This window comes from Tribolium castaneum, chromosome 5, assembly GCF_031307605.1.
Source record: "Tribolium castaneum strain GA2 chromosome 5, icTriCast1.1, whole genome shotgun sequence".
Taxonomy (NCBI): Eukaryota; Metazoa; Arthropoda; class Insecta; order Coleoptera; family Tenebrionidae; genus Tribolium; species Tribolium castaneum.
In genome coordinates, this window is record NC_087398.1 from 8689865 (window position 1) to 8710104 (window position 20240).

The 20240-nt window shown below is 34.0% G+C and overlaps 3 protein-coding genes and 1 long non-coding RNA gene across 4 annotated transcripts; 3 read left to right on the forward strand and 1 right to left on the reverse strand.

Annotated features, from left to right (window-relative positions):
- Window positions 1-3919: 3919 nt before the first annotated feature.
- Cda8 (chitin deacetylase 8) lies at window positions 3920-5219 on the reverse strand. The gene is made up of 4 exons (NM_001110436.1): window positions 5042-5219; window positions 4795-4991; window positions 4362-4745; window positions 3920-4314 (listed from the first exon to the last, which is right to left on the reverse strand). Exons 1-4 carry the CDS (start codon window positions 5204-5206, stop codon window positions 3930-3932), a joined length of 1131 nt encoding a protein of 376 aa, NP_001103906.1. The 5' UTR covers window positions 5207-5219; the 3' UTR covers window positions 3920-3929.
- Window positions 5220-7082: 1863 nt separating this feature from the next.
- Window positions 7083-8401, forward strand: Cda7 (chitin deacetylase 7). Its single transcript, NM_001110542.1, has 4 exons — window positions 7083-7253; window positions 7304-7500; window positions 7564-7947; window positions 8002-8401. Exons 1-4 carry the CDS (start codon window positions 7089-7091, stop codon window positions 8378-8380), a joined length of 1125 nt encoding a protein of 374 aa, NP_001104012.1. The 5' UTR covers window positions 7083-7088; the 3' UTR covers window positions 8381-8401.
- An 891-nt stretch (window positions 8402-9292) lies between these two features.
- Cda6 (chitin deacetylase 6) lies at window positions 9293-10701 on the forward strand. Its single transcript, NM_001110435.1, has 4 exons — window positions 9293-9474; window positions 9533-9729; window positions 9786-10178; window positions 10228-10701. Exons 1-4 carry the CDS (start codon window positions 9316-9318, stop codon window positions 10688-10690), a joined length of 1212 nt encoding a protein of 403 aa, NP_001103905.1. The 5' UTR covers window positions 9293-9315; the 3' UTR covers window positions 10691-10701.
- Window positions 10702-14858: 4157 nt separating this feature from the next.
- Window positions 14859-15822, forward strand: LOC135266366 (uncharacterized). Its single transcript, XR_010334376.1, has 2 exons — window positions 14859-15578; window positions 15628-15822. It is a non-coding gene; the product is annotated as an uncharacterized LOC135266366 (long non-coding RNA).
- Window positions 15823-20240: the final 4418 nt, after the last annotated feature.

The window sequence follows — 20240 nt, forward strand, 5'->3', positions numbered from 1 at the left end:
CCCAGAGCATTTTGGTAATAATTTTTAATATAGCTAACTTAATTTCCGAATTTTTTAATCTAACTCCGCTCTCCATTTTCTCACGGCTTTCCGCAATCGTGACCGCAAAAAAGGGGCGAAACCAAAAACATCATTTCCTACAGAGAATAATTGTTCTCCAGCCACGCCGAGTTATTCTTAATTAATCATCACTAAGTGGGTGCGAAAACAGCAAAGAAAAAATGTTTAATTTTTCATAAAAGGATGAGATGTTTGGCTTTTCCGAGAACGTATTGCTGATGGAAATGAATTTAGTATGTACGCACAATTCACGGCTACATTTCTCACTTTGCGTCATAAACTCTAGGAATGAAAAATCCCTTCATCGCATAAATTTTTACGTGCTGACAGCAACCGTACACCTAAACAATAAAGCTGGTTACTCTGCTCTTAAAGCTTAAATTTGTTGAGAAATATGACTCTTGAGTCTGTTTCAAAGCTGAAATGTATGTTCCCAAACTGACATAAAAGATTTCAATTAACTAGGACCTAAAGAGCCACTAGTGTCGCCCATTTTTAATAATAATTTTCTAGTCCTACACAGTACACACTGTGCAAAAATGCTTGGCGTATTACATGTCATAAGTGAAAGATTCGTATCAAGCTTCAGAACGCAAAGCTTCAGGTCATACAATGTGGTCGAACACAAAAAGTTATCGTTAAAAATAACACATTTTCTTCAAAAAGAAAAAGAATGACTGAAAACTCTTCCTTGTAATGATTTAATCTTGTGGTTAGTTTTATAAAGTTACACATAACTAAATAAAACACAAGTTTTCTCTAAAAACAATATTATTTGTATTCATTAACACGATTAACATTACAAAGAGAACTAAAGATGAAACCTTTGTTCTGCTGTAGCTTTAACAGGTTCAACCTTAACGTAAACATAAGTTTACATTAAATCGTATCCAAGCTATTTGTGAAGCTGGCGACAAGCTAACTATGTACAAGTTTAGTTGTGTTTTATATGAGAGATACCTACGTACAAACACCAACAATCACGTCTGCAAATGTACACTAAATTCTATATTATTACTTAAACTATGATGGAATTTATAATAATTACTTTTCTTCGTATTCAATGCATATGTAGTTTTTTAACTTTTGATTCTTAGAAGTGTGGTAAGTTTTAGAGTTTTCTTTTGTATAGAAAAAGTATGAGCTCTAGGACCAAAAATTTGTTAGCAAAATATACACAGACTAAATATTGTAACGCGTATAATTAAAATTTATTGTTCTGAAACTTTCCCGGCGGTATTATTTAATTACAGGTGTGTTCATAAAAACACTATCGAATTTCTAATTTAAAAAAATTAGGAGCATATATTTAAAAGAATTGTGGTGCCCTAGCATGGAAGTTTCTTGCTATATAGAACTAAAGCAAAGTTATTACGGGATTGGCAAATTATCTCTGGATTGCCTGGTTTCTCGCAAACTTTGGAAATTTGTGAAAGTCGTTGAGCTCCAATGAAATCCATTTGGCGCAACGCTTCACTTTTTCTTAAAAAGAGTAAGTATCTGACACCCCTAATACTTTGGCAATTGGTTCCATTTCACATGTGAGTTTTAAATGATTTTTGTTACTTGCTGCACCGACAAAGGCAATTCGCTTTTTCAATTATGTGATACATGTACTACAGCACCCTCTAGTTAATAACAGTAAAATTTAATGTTTGATGTAACACGTAGCCGTTTTACCAAATACATTATTGTTATGTTACAGTACTGACAAATAAAAAGAAAGCAATGTTCGAATATTAAGGAAAGTAAAAAAGAATACGTAGATGAGGTGAATACAAATTTTAAAATGATGCTTGGTTTATTTGTGCCACAAATAATAAAAAAAGTGTAGTTCAAGTTCTGACAATAAAACCAAATGTAATGTATTAATCAAAAATACGATTAATTTTTAGCAGTCGTTAGATGTGATTCTGAGCGGCGTATAATGTTCAGAACAACAGAATAACTTACCAGACTAGCAGAATAGCTTTTAGTAATACATAGTGAAACATTTATTTCCACTGACTTCATTATATTCGATTTTGTTTGTGCTTTGCCAAATGTTGAAACGATGCCGTAATCAATTTGTCATTAGACATCCACTTCATGATTCATCAAAATACTGGGAAGCAATGAATCATTGTAACCCTCCCGAACTTTGTAGTTGCTGAGGCTGTTTTATAAAAGGGTAGCTTTCATAAATTGAATATGTTTTGCTTGTACCTTGTGCGTTTTACGTCATCGTATTTGCCTATTGATTTCACCTCCAAACAACAAATACCTATGATTTATCAACACCGTGAGCGTTATGAACGTATCCAAAGGCCACAATATGAGCACATTAGTTATTAATTTGTTTTGTTATAATGGGAACATGCACCATTTTTGAAATAAATTTCTACTTAATTCACAAATGTGCAGTGTGAATAGTAAAATACAACCTAATAAATGCTGATGCTGAAGCCCTAAGAGAAATAAATGAATACGAATGGGTCATGTAAGCTAACCAACTTTTCTTATAAATTCAGTGGCCTACGTAGCGTTAGTTCAATGGTATTCCCAAATTTATATCACCTCTATTTTTTACGACACTGTTATGCGACCTTAGTACGGCAAAGTCATGAAAAAAACATGAGAGTGACTTTATCTTATAAAAGTTACGTAATTTCTTTTACTTTTGATGCGGCGGCACTTTCATTAGGTCTTTGGTGACTTTACTTACAACTTCATTATAATTTCGCCTTGTACCAAGTATGAAATATGCAACAAACAACGCTGCATGCTCTCTATTAAGCCTAAAAATACAACAGAAAAAGAAACAATCATCAGTTAATATATTTGCAGTAAATTTGTAACGAAATGAGAACATTTTACTATTGACACTAGTTTAACCGCGGCTTCCTGGTTGTGACGACCAAAAATTTTTCGTTTAAACTGTTATCGATCTAGTATTCAGAATATTCCGTTTTATTTATTTATTTATATCGAAAAAAATAATCAACGAGCATTGTCTGCTGCACCGAAGAGTTCCAGAAACAACCAAGTTCAAACAAATTATTCTATAGATTATAAAATCAGCAAACTGAATTTCCGTCTATCAAGCCAAACGATAACGGAAAAATTTCGTGGGTTTTATCTTTTTCTCAAGTTATGTAATTATTGCAGATCAAAAAAGTTTCAGAATGCTTCCCGTACACATAATTAAGCGCCTACAAATTAGGAAATCTGAACACTTTCTAAAATCGTCGGAACATCGATCGATATTTTACACGAGAATTAAGAAGGATAAGTTGCATCTACTATAATATCATTACTCATTAGACACCTGATCGGCTTCATGTTGAAAACGAAAAGCTACAGTGCCACCGTTTGAAAACTCTTATAATAATCCTGAAGATCTGATCAATAGATCAAGTAAAGAGCTTTTGCTGAATAAGGACAGTTGCCTTGATTGCCCTTTTGCGTATTTAATGCTCCAACACAATAATATGTAAAACGAGTCGATTAAAAATAAGAAAAATCTTTGTACAATATAGTTACTACAACATTGTACGCTGTATAGGTTTTTAAATCAAACAAGGTTGAGATAACGACGATCAGCAACATTTTGATAGGACATTTGAGTGTTTTGAAAACAAGTCCAAATTCCAACCCTGATTCTCGATCTTTAAATAATTCTTATTATTTTTGAACATGTTTTCACTAGTTTGCAACAACTAATGATTTTTCTTCAGTTGTCATCACACCTTATTTGTGCTGATTTCATAAACTTTAATTGAAATTAGGACAAAACAGTCTTTATTTGTTTGTTGCAAATTTCGAAATTACACTAAATGCGATAATTATATAAACTTCAGATTTTAAATATTGATATTCTGGTGCCAATATTACCCTTGGCCAAGAGGGTTGCCCTTCCAGGGATAAACTTCAGGGCAAGGCACACAGCTTTTCATGTACCTATCTTCGTTATTAATATTTTTGAGTTTGCAATTAACCGATAAGCAATCTGCAGTCCTGTCGTCGTGAACAGGAGTCTTGTAGTCCTTATATCCTACAGGATTTTTAATCCATTCGAGAATGTCTTGAACAGACACCAAAAACACATCGGATTCTTGTGCAATTTTGTCTAAAAATTTGGTGAATCCTTCGTAACTATTTTCTGTGAAGAGGAACCAGTAGGAGTCCAGTCGCAGCGTCATAGGTGCGCGATTATTGTCTCGATAAAGCTTGACTTGATCAAACAACCAATCCGCAATTTCGTCAGCAGAACCCCTGAGTTTAGTTTTTTTAAAATAATAGCAAAATTGGAAGAAACTTACTGTACGAGACAAGTTGCTAGCGAATTACATTCCGTTCCATTGACACCTTTTATGTTCGTAATTGGTGCCACCCAAAAACCAGAATGTTGTTCTTCTGGACATTTGATAGTCACTGTGCATTTTTGTGTCGAAGCATACGTCAGTGTGTATGGTAGAATACGTTCTTGTGCGTATGTTGGCCAAGAATTGTCATAGCCGAGATCAGACTGTTCGTAAGCACTGAAAGTTATATCCCCTTCTAACTGAAGTTGGGGTGTTCTAACCCCGACGATATCTTCATATGGAATGTTAGCAAAGGTCGAAATAATTATTTTTTGTCCCTTAAACTCATCTATTAGATCGTCAGATGTTGCCTCGCGCCAGTATGTTTGGTTGGGTTCCTTCCTAAGAGGAATTATCACGCTAACGTGTCTATAATGATTATGTAACTTACGTTATAGAGTGATCCCCAATTTCATAGCCACGAACGTATAAATCTTGAACCAAGGAATAGTCAGTGTATTCGTGAGGCACATAAAACGTGAGCCCTATAGGGCCACCGTCTGGATTTTTTCTATCAAAGAACAAAGGTTTGAGGTAATTCTCGTACAACGTTTGCACAACCGATTCACTGACGGTTATTGCTATAAGCTAAATAAAAAATTATGTTACGAACACTCAACCACTTAGCAAAACTTTACCTGGGGAGCGAAATTCTCCGCGTCATTTATAGGATTTATTGCACTGGAACAGCGACAGTTATCTTCAATTTTACATTTGTCTACTAGACAGTTTTCTGCTGGACTTGCCGAAGAATGGGCAAAAATTGAGGCAGAAAAAAGCAGAACTAATACTGACGCCTTCATAATTATGATTGACTTAGATTTAAACTGATGATCTTGAATTTATATTGTTCGCATAGTCTGATAAAATCACTTGTTTCCTTTGAATTACAAAAGATTTATCTCGCATTCTTGTGCTATCGTACCCACTTAAGTTGCATTAAATTAAGCAGAAATGATATAGGTTAATTGCTGTCGATAACATCTTAAGAGTAACATACGTGCAAGGAAAATACATTGTTCAAGTGTTGTCTCAGCAATAGGTATACAGACTGAATTGTCTGAACTAACTTCTGAATATATCAGAATTTCTTTGAACTTTGTTCTATTTTATTATATAGTTTGAACAGAGTTTTATCATAAATTTTAATAACCTAAAGTTTGAAAAAATATAAGCACCGTTGCAAAACTTACTTGAAATATCTACTACCAATTCTACTACAAAGGTAAAAATTCATTTAGATGATGCCCTTTGAATATAAAGGTATAGGTTAAACCATTTTAACTCCAATCGTTCAGGAAAAATTTAGATAAGATTTGTTTTGTTATTAAAGCCCTAGTCAACAGACATAGTCATTCATGAAAACTCTCTAATTTCTAGCAAGTCAGCGCACTAAAAATATGTTTTGACTAGTAGATTTGATTCATTACACAAAAATTCGGCAAAACTAAAAAATCTAAAAATGTAGCGCAAGTTGATAAAGTTTCTAAACAATATAATCTAAATAATTATCTTTTCAAGTGCGTTGCAATATTTTGCAATAATAACGATACCAGAAAACTTAAGGAAATAGGTGATATAAAACTAATAATTACTCTGGTTACTGATTGATAAATTGACATCTATTTCCGCTGTGATCAATAGTGTTGATAAGATTTAGATCATCTTGACGATGAGCAAAAAGGATGTTAAGCAATAACGAAAAATGTAGGTACAACTAGGTATTAAAATGAGTAAGAAGAAAACATTAACAAAACACAAAAAGCACTGCAAAGATGAAAGCTCGGTGAACGATCATAATTTCAATAAAAATCTCAATTATTTTAAAAAATTAACCAATTTTATATGCATGCTTCATTACATCTAGCCATATTAATTTTGCTATCTTATCAATTAAATTGCAAAAGTCTTTTTTCTTTATCAAATCTTACGTAAATAAAACTGGAGAGATTTAGTTGATCTTTTCTTCTAGAAAAACGTTTCAAGTATCTATCTAAACATTACGTACATGTGTATTGCATTTTTCTAATACTTAAGGATCAGTTTCCTCAAAAAACGAAGCTGATGAGTGATGATACTTTTCTTAGCCCATAATCTTTATCTTATTGTTTATCAGTACATACGTGTACGGTAAAATAAGATTTGCAATATGTGTTCAATTTTAGAAAACAACAAAACAACAGTTTAGAACGTTAAGTTTAACAAATGACAAAAAAGATACGCTCATTTGAATGCAGAGTGCAAATTTTCTTTTGTTATAAAAATTTTCTTAGATCATAATAACATGTTAGTGACATATAGAAACAAAAAGCATCCATGAGACCATAATATCTCCAAAAAATAAAGGATAGCAATTTTGTAATATCATATTAAAAAATTTTAATAAATTGTGTTACGTTACCGATTTATTGATCAAACTTTTTGTACCACGCAATGTTTAATAATCTTGTTTGTATTTGAAAGTCAACGACTTGACGAATTTGAAATAGTTTTAGGAAAAACATTAAAACCTTTATCAAATAGCTTCCTGCGATTATTGTTGTAATTTTAAGAACACTTAATTCTCCTGTCCCTTTTGATTGACGAGCTTTGTGTTATCTGATTTGAGGCAACCATTTATATTAAACTGCACGGTAAAAAATTAATAGTTACTTTCCGAACCACGTATATTAAAGCTAAGAAATCATGAAAATAATAATTTTTCTCGTCTGTGCTGTTTGCTTTGTTGGGGGACTTCCCTCCCTTAAAAATGCAAGCATTTGTAAAAGCACATACTGCAAAGTTGAAGACGATTGTCGCTGTTCTTCTACAACTAACCCAATCAACAACGTCGAAGATCCTGCTCCACAAGTTTGTACTCATATTTGACGAAGTCAAAGTTATTGAAATTATTTTTACAGCTAATTGCTATAACAGTGAGTGAATCTATTGTTACAACACTCTATCATAACTATTTAGAACATCTGCTCTTTGGGCGCACAAATCCCGATGGATACCCGATCGGGGCAACGTTTTACGTCAACCACGAGTACACAGATTATGAATTAGTGCAAAAACTGTATCTTCGTGGTTACGAAATTGGTGTCCATTCAATAACGTAAGTCTAATAGTCTAAAATATATGTTTTTAAGCACAATTTACTTTATGTAAAATGTTTTAGAAAAAACTCTTCTCAAGAGTACTGGCGGCACGCGTCTTTTAATGACCTTATTGAGGAGTTCGGTGGCCAGCGGCAAATTATATCGCACTTTGCTAACATTCCAGCTGAGGATATTCGAGGTGGTAGAACACCACAATTGCAATTTGAAGGAGACTTAACAATAAACGCATATAAACAAGTTGGACTTAGATATGATAATTCCTGGCCTACAAGTTCTAACAAACTTATTCTTCCCTACACGCTAGACTACCTGTCTACTCAAGAATGTTTAGTTACGATTAATTGCCCAAAGGAGTCACACGAGCATTTTTGGATAGCTCCTATCACCAATATTAGAGGTGTCAACAACGTCGAATGTAACTCTCTGGTAACCTGTTTAGTTCAGTAAGTCTCACGCTTTACTAAACGAAACGAGAATATAAATAATCATATTTTTAGAGGAACCGCTGAAGAAATTGCCGATTGGTTAATTAACGAAGTTGACCGAGTAACAGCACAAAATCGGGCACCCTTAGTTTTGCGGCTAGACTCGTATTGGTTTGAATTTACCGATAACAGTTTGGAAGGTTTTACTTTATTTTTAAACGAGATGTCAAAAAGAAGTGATGTCTTCTTTGTATCGGTCCAAGATATTATTGATTGGATCAAGAACCCAGTTTCCGTTACAAAATACGTTACCCCAATACACAAAAGATCTGCAGAGTGCACTCCTGTTAATTGTGCTCTCAGGTTTTTGGATGGGAGCGAAAGGTACATGAATTCTTGTGTTCGGTGTCCACGAACGTATCCCTGGAAAGGGAATCCATTGGGAGAATAATACCGAGCCACACCCAAATTTCGATATCCTATTGTTTCTTGTGTAATTTTTGGTGAAATTTAAATTAAAGACATATTATCTATAAACTAGTTTTATTTAAAAAAATCAAAATTTCCAAAAACCCTAGTGCACGCTATATCGTAAACATGAAATTATTTGTTTTTATTACCAACAGCTGTAGAAATACAAATAATTTCATTAGCTATAAAAAAATATGTTCGTTTAGCTAAATTGTAAAGATTGGTTCATTGTTTTGTAAACAATTATAAAACCTCATCTTCCCAGTAGACGACCTAAAAAATTACGCAAATGTTTTCCATAAGATCAAGTAAAAGTATAAGTATGTATACCTAAGAATAAGCGAAAGGCTTGGAAAAAAATCATCGTAAAAAAATTAAAAATAATACATTGTTATTGAAAGTGTATAGAATTACAAAAAGACTATGTTAAAAAACAAATGAAATAATTTGTCTAAATTTTTGATATGACCTTTCTATGTCAAATCAAAAGTTCCAGAACAATCTTCTACATACGTGAAATTTTAAAGTAATTAAATTCAAGTGTGTTGTTTGCCATACTTCTAAAAATACTGGAGTGTCTTCAATTTACACATTTACAAGACTTACTCTTGTAGAAAGTCGTAGATTTAGCGGTTCTATGACAAAAATGCAAGACTGAACAAGTTAAATATGGACCTGTAACAGGCTAGATAAGTCGCCAAGAATCCAAAGATATATACGTAAATTTCCTTGAATTATTGTTTTGATCGACAATTTTAGTGACAAAACAATGTTATCATGGCCACATTGCATCATTATCTCATAATCAAATTTTAAGAGCAAAGATTTCTCGTGAGAGATAATAGTTTTTGATTTATAAGTTACACTTGGACTGATTAGAGCAGTTCTGTTGAAGCTGTTTAAAAAATTCCGACTATGAAAACTACAACGGTTATCCTGTTATGTACTTGGGCCGTTTTGGCTCAGTCCATGTCCATAAAAGACGCTGAAAAATGTTCAGATGAAAAGTGCAAAATTGGAGATAACTGCCGTTGTTCTTCAACAAAATCGCCTCTCGATGGAGACGCACCACAGGTAGCTGCTTGAGATAACGGTTAGAATACCTTGCACACATGCTTTTACTAATTGCTAGCTGATCACTCTGACTTTTGACGAAGCCGTGGTCAATAACATTTTCACCGATGTTTGGAAACCACTGCTGTTTGACCGGAAAAATCCCGATGGCAATCCCATCAGTGCGACTTTTTTTGTACCACATGAGTATACCGATTATAGGAGAGTCCAAGAACTGTACGTTCAAGGGTTTGAAATCGGCGTAAACTCCATAACGTAGGATTTGTACTAAATACTACTTCCGACTGGGATTATTTATATAATTATTGTAGCAAGAACAGCACGGCAGAGTACTGGTTGAAAGCTTCAGAGGACGTGTTAAGGGAAGAATTTGAGGGTCAGCGCATTCTCATGTCCCACTTTGCCAACATTCCCATTGAGGATATTGTGGGCGCTAGAACGCCCCAACTTCAACTGCAAGGTGACGCTTCAGTCAATGCGTACGTTGCCTCTGGAGTAGCATACGACAGCTCATGGACGTCCAGAAGCACGTCTATGATGTTCCCGTATACGCTTGACTACCTCTCCACACAAGAGTGCCGAACGGGTACCACATGCCCAAAAGACCCCCATGCCGGTTTTTGGGTTGCCCCAATAATTAACATTCAAGGAAATAGCACGGATGGCATCCTTGAATGCAACTCTCTAAATACTTGTAACTTCCAGTATGTTAAAACGCGCTTAATTCACTATAACTATTTATGAGTATTTTAGCGGGACAGCTGAGGAAATTGCCCAGTGGCTGCTATCTCAAATAGAACGTGAACGTTCCACTACAAAAGCCCCGTTATCACTGATGGTGCCTTCGTCGTGGTTTCGTTTCACCGATAACAGTTATGAAGGATTCAAAACATTCTTAGATGAGTTGGCTAAACTCAACGATGTGTTCCTCGTAAGTCTGAAACAAGTGATCGACTGGACCAAAAACCCTGTGTCCGCGAGCGATTTTAAAACTGACGTTCCGGAAAGAACCGCAGATTGTGATAACCCAAGGAACTGTCCACTTCGAAATACCAACGGCGATCTCAGATACATGATGTCGTGTGTAGAATGCCCGGAAGTGTACCCATGGCTGGGTAATCCCTTAGGACAAGCTGAAACCACCACTCCTGCACCTACAACCGCAGAACCTACAACCCCGACACCTGAGGAAACTACAACTCCTGAAGCTTTTTAGCTATTTATTATGTTTTATAAGAATGCAATAAAACTTGATTCTAATTGAACGAAGTTTTCTTAATTATAGTGTAATTTGTGCTGGTTTGGCTTGGTCGTTCCGGGAGCGGTCAGAGCACATCTACGTGAGGCATTTAAGTAACCAGTAAAACTTTGTGAGACGCTGTAAAAGTTGATAATGGTGGCGTGATCTAATTTGGGCCGAAGTGATTTGTAAATTGACGCGACCTCTACTTCGCTCTTTATATCCTCATGTATATTTCCATTAAAGAAAGCGTTCAGTATTCGACAAGTGTCGCAGGTTCGTAGCGAGGCCTGTTAGTTGTTCTATAAAACTAAATCCTGCAAAAACGTGCACAGCTTTTTGTTGAGTTTGCTCAGTATTCCCACTTGATATTTTGTTTGATATTACCCCAGTAATACCTTATTTTAAGACGTCTTACATAATGAACATTACTCTTGCGAAAGAAGAAAGTATTACAGTGGAAAAAGTATGGAGTGTTCCAAGATGTGGCCCTTAAAATTAATTTCAAATCAATGTTGGTTTTGTAGTAAGTTTATTACTACATTTGCCAACAAAACTAATTCTTTTACAACAGAAACTTCAATGATTTTATTTACTGCTTGCTACTTACTACTGTAGTTTATTAAACGTATTGCGATTAAAATGTGCGAAGGCAGAAACGTGTAAAGATTTTCTTAAATTTTATCCAGGACTCAAATAGTGATCGTAGAGTTCTCAAGATTTCAACACCAAAGCAACAAACTATGTAATCAAATTCAAGTAACACATACGTTGTGCAGTGTCACGTTTTTGATAACAGCTCTGTTCACAGCGTAAAACTGTAATCTAGTTGTTTCGTGCAATCCAAGTTCAAAGCACCACCCTAAAGAAACCGATGCCGCTTGGGTTATAAAGGAATGACGTAGTGCCAAACTGTAATAAGATAAAAGAGTGAAGATCCTTTCTTTGGAAAAGAACTAAACTTAAAAGCTGTAAGTGTTCACAACTCTGTACACTACATCCAAATACTACAAAATGCTAAATTGCGGTGTTAATTATTATTCCAAGTAAATAAGAAAAAAATATAAAAATTGATTTGTAACAAAAACACCCAACCGTTACTACAGCTGCAGGAAGAAACTGACTAGTTATAAAATCCTTGATATTAATCTGCGAGATCAGTGTATTGTTCCTTTGTACAGATGGTGGGGAATAACTGCTTCTTTAGAAAATATTGAACTTTTACGCTGTAATATTTGCAGTCAGAGCTTTGGCGTTCACTCCTTCAAATAAATAAATGGGCATACAGTGTTGGAATACCAAGCTCGAAATTTCAGAGTTAGAACACGTTAAAAAATAAGAAAATACAACATAAGTAAAGTCAATTTCGCCGTATCATTTCCGCTGAATACGTAAAATGTTCGTAGTCACGGAAAATGTGAAAAATGTTTAAGGATGAAAAAAAATGAGGGAAGTTCCCAATAAAGACACCAGTATATAGCAGAAGGGTAATGGCGACGCGACTAAAAACGTGGACAAACTACTGATCACTTCCGCCACTCAATAAACACGCATTCTGACTTGTCAAGTCATCTGTTTTAACTCTTCCGTCCTCTCTGACCCGACGTGTCCTCGCCTTTCAGCCGTTTTTCTTTTTATATAAGAAACTGGAGGCAAGGAAATCCGAAGAAATTGCCAAAGCGGGGACAAAATACAAATGCCATCTGCCGAGCAAATTAACTTAATAAAAGCAAATAAGTTCAAGAACTTCTTGCGTGAATCTTAGCATATGGAACTTACACATGCATTGCAAGGGAAATCGATCTGTCAAAGACATGTGTCTTTTACAAAACGCACGATTGGATTTTCAATCTATCGCTGATCATGTGTGTATAATTCAAATTGCTCTGTATTCTGGTAAATCAAAGTCTGCACAAGCCTCTCTTTATGTGGGTACATAAAACACTAAATGCTTGTTATTGGTTTTGTATAACTAAAGTGTAGGTGGGCAGGTATATGGGGTTCGGTTAGCAGTTTAAGGGAAGTTAAGGTAAAGTATAAAATGTTGTAGTTGCAGCATTTTGCGTTTGCAAGCTGGTAGCTTTTACACAACTGCGTTCAGCTCCTTGGAGAAATACTGTCTTTATTTCAAACTCGATTTAACCAATTCAGTAATGAAAATAAATTGGGGAAGAACGAAAGCAAAAATTAAATTGTAGGGTTTAAATGTATTTTATCAGCACGTCCTAAGGCGTGTTCGCGGTTTAAATAAAGATGTAGGTACGTGCAATTTAGGACTGAAAGAGGCGCTGCATGGAACGAAAAACGATTACGTGATAAGTCTACTCAAGAGTGTGTAACGACTGCGGCAAGTCCAAGTGGCACATTTTGTTAATATATTACACGTATAATGTAGTAAATCTTGATAGAATTTAAAAATAATGTTAACAGTATTTTTATTTTTATATTTTTAAAATGTGTGGCCTGGTAGCAAATTTTAACATCCAGTTGCAAAGTATTCTCATTACTCTCTGCGGCTTATTGGTACATGCGTGCAATTAGAAAGTATTAAAAAAAAAGCTTCCGTAGCCATTTATTTACAACGAATTAATTGTGTAATTCTGAAGCCGAATGGTATAAAAATGTAAACCAGCAATTCACTTGCTTAATTTTAAACCGCGTGACCCGGTAGTTTAATTGCTCTGAGTGCATACTTAGAGAAAATGGCACATTTATTTTAAAAAGGTCAATAATCCAAAGTTCCACAAATTAAAGCAAATTTGTGTCAATGTATATATTTATTTTATCTTGAATTTGTAAAAACGACAAAGTTACATGCTCATGTTGCACTATTTATGACTTTTATTATAAGTAGAAAACCTTCATTACTGAAGCAAAATGGTGGATGCGCCGGGTTAGCTCCTCTTGTGCTATTTATTATTTGCATTTAAATAATTCGAAAAAGCTTCTTATTACCAACTTTTTACAGCAATTGCTTTTATAATACTTCCTTTGTATTTCACTTAAGATTATTCAAGCTTTCTGTTAAATCTGTTGTGCTCCGTGATTTTCAATTTTATTACTGCTATTATTTTACAAAAATAAATAAAGAAATAATATTGGCATCAGATTAATACATAAAACTAATATAAAAAAAACTCACTACATACAAAAAAACTTTTTTTATTATAAGCATTATTAAATGAATTTAAACAGAGGAAATTGTTTTTATTTGAAATAAGTTCTAATCTAATGGTTCCGTAAGAATATAAGTTTTTGGTCTTTTTAAACAAGAAAAAAAACGTACGTGTAAGTACGTCATCTATAAACAGGTACACCTAATTCATTACTAATCATAAGTTTGTAAAACTATCTATTTTACAGACCAACAAAAAAAAAAGATTAAGACGTTACTTATACGAAAGTGTTCAGTTGGTTTAAAGCTATTAAAGTGTAGGAAAATTTCACTTGTCGCTAAAACTGTATGAAAACCGCCTCACAGAACTTAAGTATTTTTCGTTTTTAAAAGTTCATACTAGGTATTTCAAATTTTTTGAGCAATTAAAAAAATGTATGTAGCTTCCTTCACACGTCTTTACACTCTGCTTCAGTAATTTTTTGAGCCAAAGTATTAATTCAACTTACGTTACTTACTCGTAAGTGGTGATACATTACGAAACTTTCATAATAATAATCAAAGTAAATATAAAAATGTATTAATTTAAAACTATAACACTTAAATAGAGCAAGTTGACCAACAAATTTTGGTTTCTTATGCTAACTATTACGAATACCTATGTCCCTAAATATCTGTACACATACTTACAATACTTAGTCTGCTATAAGAAGTATTTTTACGTTTTTTTTGCTGAAAACATTTAAACATCGATTGTTTTAAAATAATAATAATTTTTTTTTTTTTTATGAAGAGACTTAACACTAATTAATTAAATAAAAATAATATAAAGTGTTTAATACTAAAGGCTGATTTCTGTGTGATTATTTATTATTATTATTATTATTATTATTATTATTATTATTATTATTATTATTATTATTATTATTATTATTATTATTATTATTTTATAATTTTTCTTCAAAATATGAAAAATAGACACAAGGACAAGACCTGGACTCAGTATTAAAAAAAATTGAACTGCTGATGCCTAGTTTAAATTAAAAAAAATGTTTGGGCAAATTGTGGACGGCCCGAGTAAAATAATATTAACAGGACCGAATGAACAACCTTTGAGTCTGTAATTTAAAAATATAAAAACTCTTAGCGTGAGGGCAAAGTTATGCTGAAAGCCATAAGCGACCAATACGCGAAGAAGGTTTTCCTTTCTCGTATTCGGAAAATGGTACGACAGGCCAAGGCAACTAAATAAACTGAAGTCTCCAGAGGTCCGTTGTGCTGGGCAAGTAGTGTAGAGACACGGCGCAGATATTCATAGAACTCAAAGTAACCTGGAAATGTAACCCAAAGGGATACGTCTTCATTCGATTAAATTCCCTCAGGAATAAACCACGGCCTTTTTGCAAGCTATTGCCGTATGTAAATGCTTTACTTCGTGTTATTGGCAGTGGGTTAATGTTTTCGCTTACTCATACATACTTCCTTCGAGTCAACGTACCCGCTCAATAATACATAACGTAATTTGTTTCCATCTAAAAGTCAAGTTCAAGTTTAGCTTTAATCAGCACGTAATTTTAATAGAATTTTTTATGTCCTGTTGAGAATTACCACACGTTTGGGAGCTCCGGGTAAACACTTTCCAACTATAAAAACCCCGCATTTCCACACTTGAATCATTCAATTTTTATCGTATACAAAATGAGGCACTTTTTAATCTTATCTCTCTTGTTTGTGCTCGCAGTTGTAGTGGTAAGTCTAATTCATTTAACTTTACTTTCTTATTCAAAACAATTTACAGGCCCCTTACTGCCTCCCAAATTGCGGACTGATGCCATTCCAATATGTTCCCTTAAAAGCCAAACTCAAAGCTAAACTTTGTGCCAAATTCTGTGGAGCTATGACTCCCGCGCAAACCATTTGGTGGGCGTAAATTACACTAGTTTAATATGTTACTGTAAATTACTTATTTTTAATAATAAATATATTATATTAATACGTTTATTATTTACATGTTACTTATAGTTCATTAGCAACACGTTACGTGACACTATGGAATAATAAAAACGCCGATCCGATCAAAAAATATAATTCTAGAAAATTGCATGTGAGAATGCACTATGTAATCGTTTTCGTGCATACTGTTTCGTCATAAAGTTTAACTTGAATTGCAACTGCAGTGGCTTCATGGCGACATATGTCTCCAACTGTGCCAATGCAGTTAGAATTAATTTGCGTATTTGAAAAATGTTGCAACTAAGAATTTACTTATTTCTAATATATAAATATAACATAGAAATATATAAATGGTTGCCAAAATGTAATGGAAAATAAATAAAGATATAATAAGGGAAAAAGTAAGAAAAAGCTAAACTTTACACCTTGTTAGAAATAATTAGAAGATGTAAATTATGCAAAATTATAGTTCTAAGACTGTAGCAAGAATGAATAAATAAAGCCCCAACATAGGTTCGACTGATGAAGAAGTGTAGGAAGACAAAAGTAGATAGGCATGTGTTAATGCAGTTTATTTGGACGATAAACACATAAGCTCATATGAGACTGACTAAACGGTTTTCCATGTTTCCTTCGTTGAGGAGTAGCATGCCATTGTTTACCATTACGTCCGTTGTGGAAAAAAGGGAAATATCCCAAACGTTTACTTACGTTTTCTCTGCGAAATGAGAAAACCCACTCTCCGCTGAGCCTATTTGTTTGACAATATTTCGAATACGTACATTATGTGTAATTTCGTTTTGATATTTTTAGAGATTTCAAATTAACGCAACAAACACAAATAGAATCAAAAGTTTAATTACAAGATTAAAAATTGTTAATTAGTTCATTACTTGTCGCCATTGTGTTGTCAAATGGCACCTCAAACGACTGCAATCCGAGAAACGTGATATTTATCACTGAGATTATACGAAAAAAATGCAGTGGGTAGGAACTATGATATGACCTTTGCAACCATTATAGGTCACTCATCTCTGTAGGGAAAGCCATTTGACATTATAAAGTTTTCTCTAGAGATCTTTTACTTTCATTTTAGGCCAGAAGCTAGCAAATTTTTTGGTATTAATTTTGATGGGTAATATTTTTAGTTGAGGATGTGGTAAATTTATATATCACGGGGTAAGGTATTGATGCAAGTAATTTAATAACTACCACGTTAGCTTTGGAGCTTTGGCAAATTTTTATTTATTGGTTTAAAGTGTCTCAAAAATTGGAAGTGCCGTCAGGGATGAAGCAGATGTGTATTATGTTAAACCGGCAACGATATTTTATTCCGAAGCATACAAAGTGCGTGCAACGCATTTTCCATCATGGAGTTCATGCAAAGCGTAACTCGATGGGAGTAGAGGAACCGTCAGTCTGAGTAAAAAGTTGACTTTGGAGTAAGTTAGCAGGAGAACACGTGTCACAAAGGCGTCTCGCCGCGTACCGACGCTGGATCCTTCGCTAGATATTGCAGAAAACGTGCCTAGACTTGCAACGAACGCGAGACGTTATATTGCAAATCTCATTTGTGACAATAATTTATATGTAAATATATCCATGTTATACGTGTTGCATTCTAAAAATTCAAATATCTAATATGTTTACATCATTTTTTCCTTCGCCCGGTTGTTACACGCAACTGTTAAATTATAAATCTTCCGAGCAACTTAATAAGATTTTTTGCACATCTCGGAATCGCGCTACCAATTCGGGCATATCCCCAGAAGACTGCTGCATATCAAAAAAGAAAAACTGTAATTTATTTACGCTAGTAAATGTGTAGGGTAAAGTGGGTAAATGTCGGCCTATTGGTCAACTGCTCCGCCCCTAGTTATTTCATAATACGCACTCCATTAATTTATTCGTGAGTGAACGAATTTGATGTGAAAATATTATTTCCTTATTTTTGTAAACAGTTTATGTCTCAAATTTTTGTAAATATAAAAAAAATAAATACCTAATTGGAAATCTTTTGACTCTTTTAGGAAGCATTTCTGGTCATGTGCGTGTGAATCACAACCCCTAAAATTTATAGACACTTTTTTACACTTGGTAACCATAAAATCGCATTGAATCACAATTTCGGTTTAACTGCCATAACCGAGAGAGTCTCATCTTCGCGTAGAAATTTACAATATGGATAATTGATTTTTGTTATCTCTCAGTTTAAATGCTTGTTGGTGTAGTTTTACAAAAGTTTGCATCAGGGAAATTTTAGCAACGTGCACTTTAGAGATTTTAAGCCGGGCGTTTGATAACAAAGCTACAAAAAGATGATAAGGTGCTTTATTTATGGAACTCGGACGAAGCATAAGAACCAGCATATTTACAGCAAAAAGTTCTCGATAGCACATACCGGAATCTAAAGAAATGGTGCAAGTTTATTTCACTTTTGCCTGGTTTTCTTTTATGTAATGTGGGTTTGTATGCAAGATATGTGGTATATTTCTTTCAAAATACTCCTTTCATCGCAATAAATTCAACTTTTAGTCAGTGGTAGAAAATATGCAGTTTGCACGCCTCTCGACATTATTCGTCCCTGCTATGCTAATACACGGTTTTTTATTTTTACAAAGCTTTAAAATGAGTTAATTGTTTGTTCAGTAGTAATCCACTTGACCACTTCAATTGTGTAGCAGTGTATTTTATTAATAGATTTGTACAGTCTTGATTTCTGAAACAAAACTACTCATTTCAAGTACGATTCTAAAACTATTAATAAGAGCTGTCTAATTATGTATCTTTATGTTATTGTTGTGGTTTTAGCGGACTTTTTTTTTATTTTTACCGTCATTGCCAGAGAAGTGCGTCAAAATTGAAACGTAGGAAAGCTTTGCATATCAACCGGAAGTGAAGGTGTCAAGCAGGTCACGCTAGTCGTGTCACCCTGTAATGGAAACTCGGTCACAAGAGATTCATACGATTCTGTTTTCTCCGCAAAACCAAATCTCACGAATGCAGATGAGAAAGACTATTTCGTTTGTATCACTTTTTTGCAAAAACTTGTTCTATATATATTTTATTTTATTGTATTTCTTACTCATGTTCATTAGCTGTAAATCGTTTAGAAGCTTCTTGAAATTCACGTGATCCCAACAATTTCATTAGTTTAAAACATTTTATAGCATGAGACCCTTCTCTTTCCTTTTATTAAAAGCTTACGGGTTTATCTAACCTTACATCGATTGCAAATCGAATACCTGAAAAACACCGAGCGGTCGTGAAGATCCACTTTTATCGGCCAATACCACCAAAAACTGAAACATTATTTTACAAGAAAATTCCATTCGATAAAAGGGATCTGTTTCTGCATCATTACTGTGGAACATATTAAACTAAAATTGAAGACGTTTTCTTAAGATTTTTTGCACAGTGAACGCAATCAAGAGTAAATGAAATCTAGCGATGATATTGACTTGGGAAATAAAATGATTGCGTTGGGACATTGTCGACCCGGACGCAATAATTATATTTATTACGGTATTTGCGATATTATTTAAAAAGAAACTCACTCCATCGACTAAAATAAATAAGTTTTCAAAAACAACATTAATAACATCGTTACCGTTATTAATTATAAGTTATAAGTCGTAACAAACCTTTGTTGAAATCATACCTGAATATATTCGATGTTCAATCTAGACCAATTATTACAAGTGTTTCTTTTTAGCATTAAAATTGGGAACAATATCAGGCCGATTAACTGATATGTTAGAATGGGTTAGAACTGGCCTCTATAATAAGGTAACTTTGTCGAATCAAAGTTGTTTTGATAGCTAATGACCGTGATGAGGCTGTGTTCGAGTCAACACATGGCAGGATCTCGATGAAATGAGAAGCTGAATAGTTCTAGGCTGAATTCCGTACAGCAGGCAGTGATAATCGTCAAATTTTTAATTACACTTGTCATTGTGCGTACTTAAGTGTTCATCTAAATTTATTTTGCAAAACGACTTATTAGTAACTAGTTATGCACATTTTATTTATTAAAAATAAAACAAATCAGGGATACAATCCGCAAATTTTGTTTAATTTGCTTTCGGCTTATATTACGTAGGTACAACACGGCCCCTCCTATGCAGTCTCAATAAAACTGATTCTATGTGGATGACTGCTTCACATTTATGGTGTTCAGGTGTCGTAAACATGCCTTATTATCCGCTTTACGAGCCACCGTCTCCATCCAGCCCTACAAACATGAATCGCCAGCCTGGCTCATTTTCTTACAAGGTGTTATTTCGGACACCAATAAACCACAAAACAACTCCTTTTATCTGATATAAAATCCTCTTATTGAACCTATATTTCAGTTATTTTACACTGAAAAATATTATTCCAGGTTGTAAGGTTAGATCGTGAATTTTATTTCGCTTCAGCCAATCTACGTTAAATTGTTAATACTCGTAGATTCAT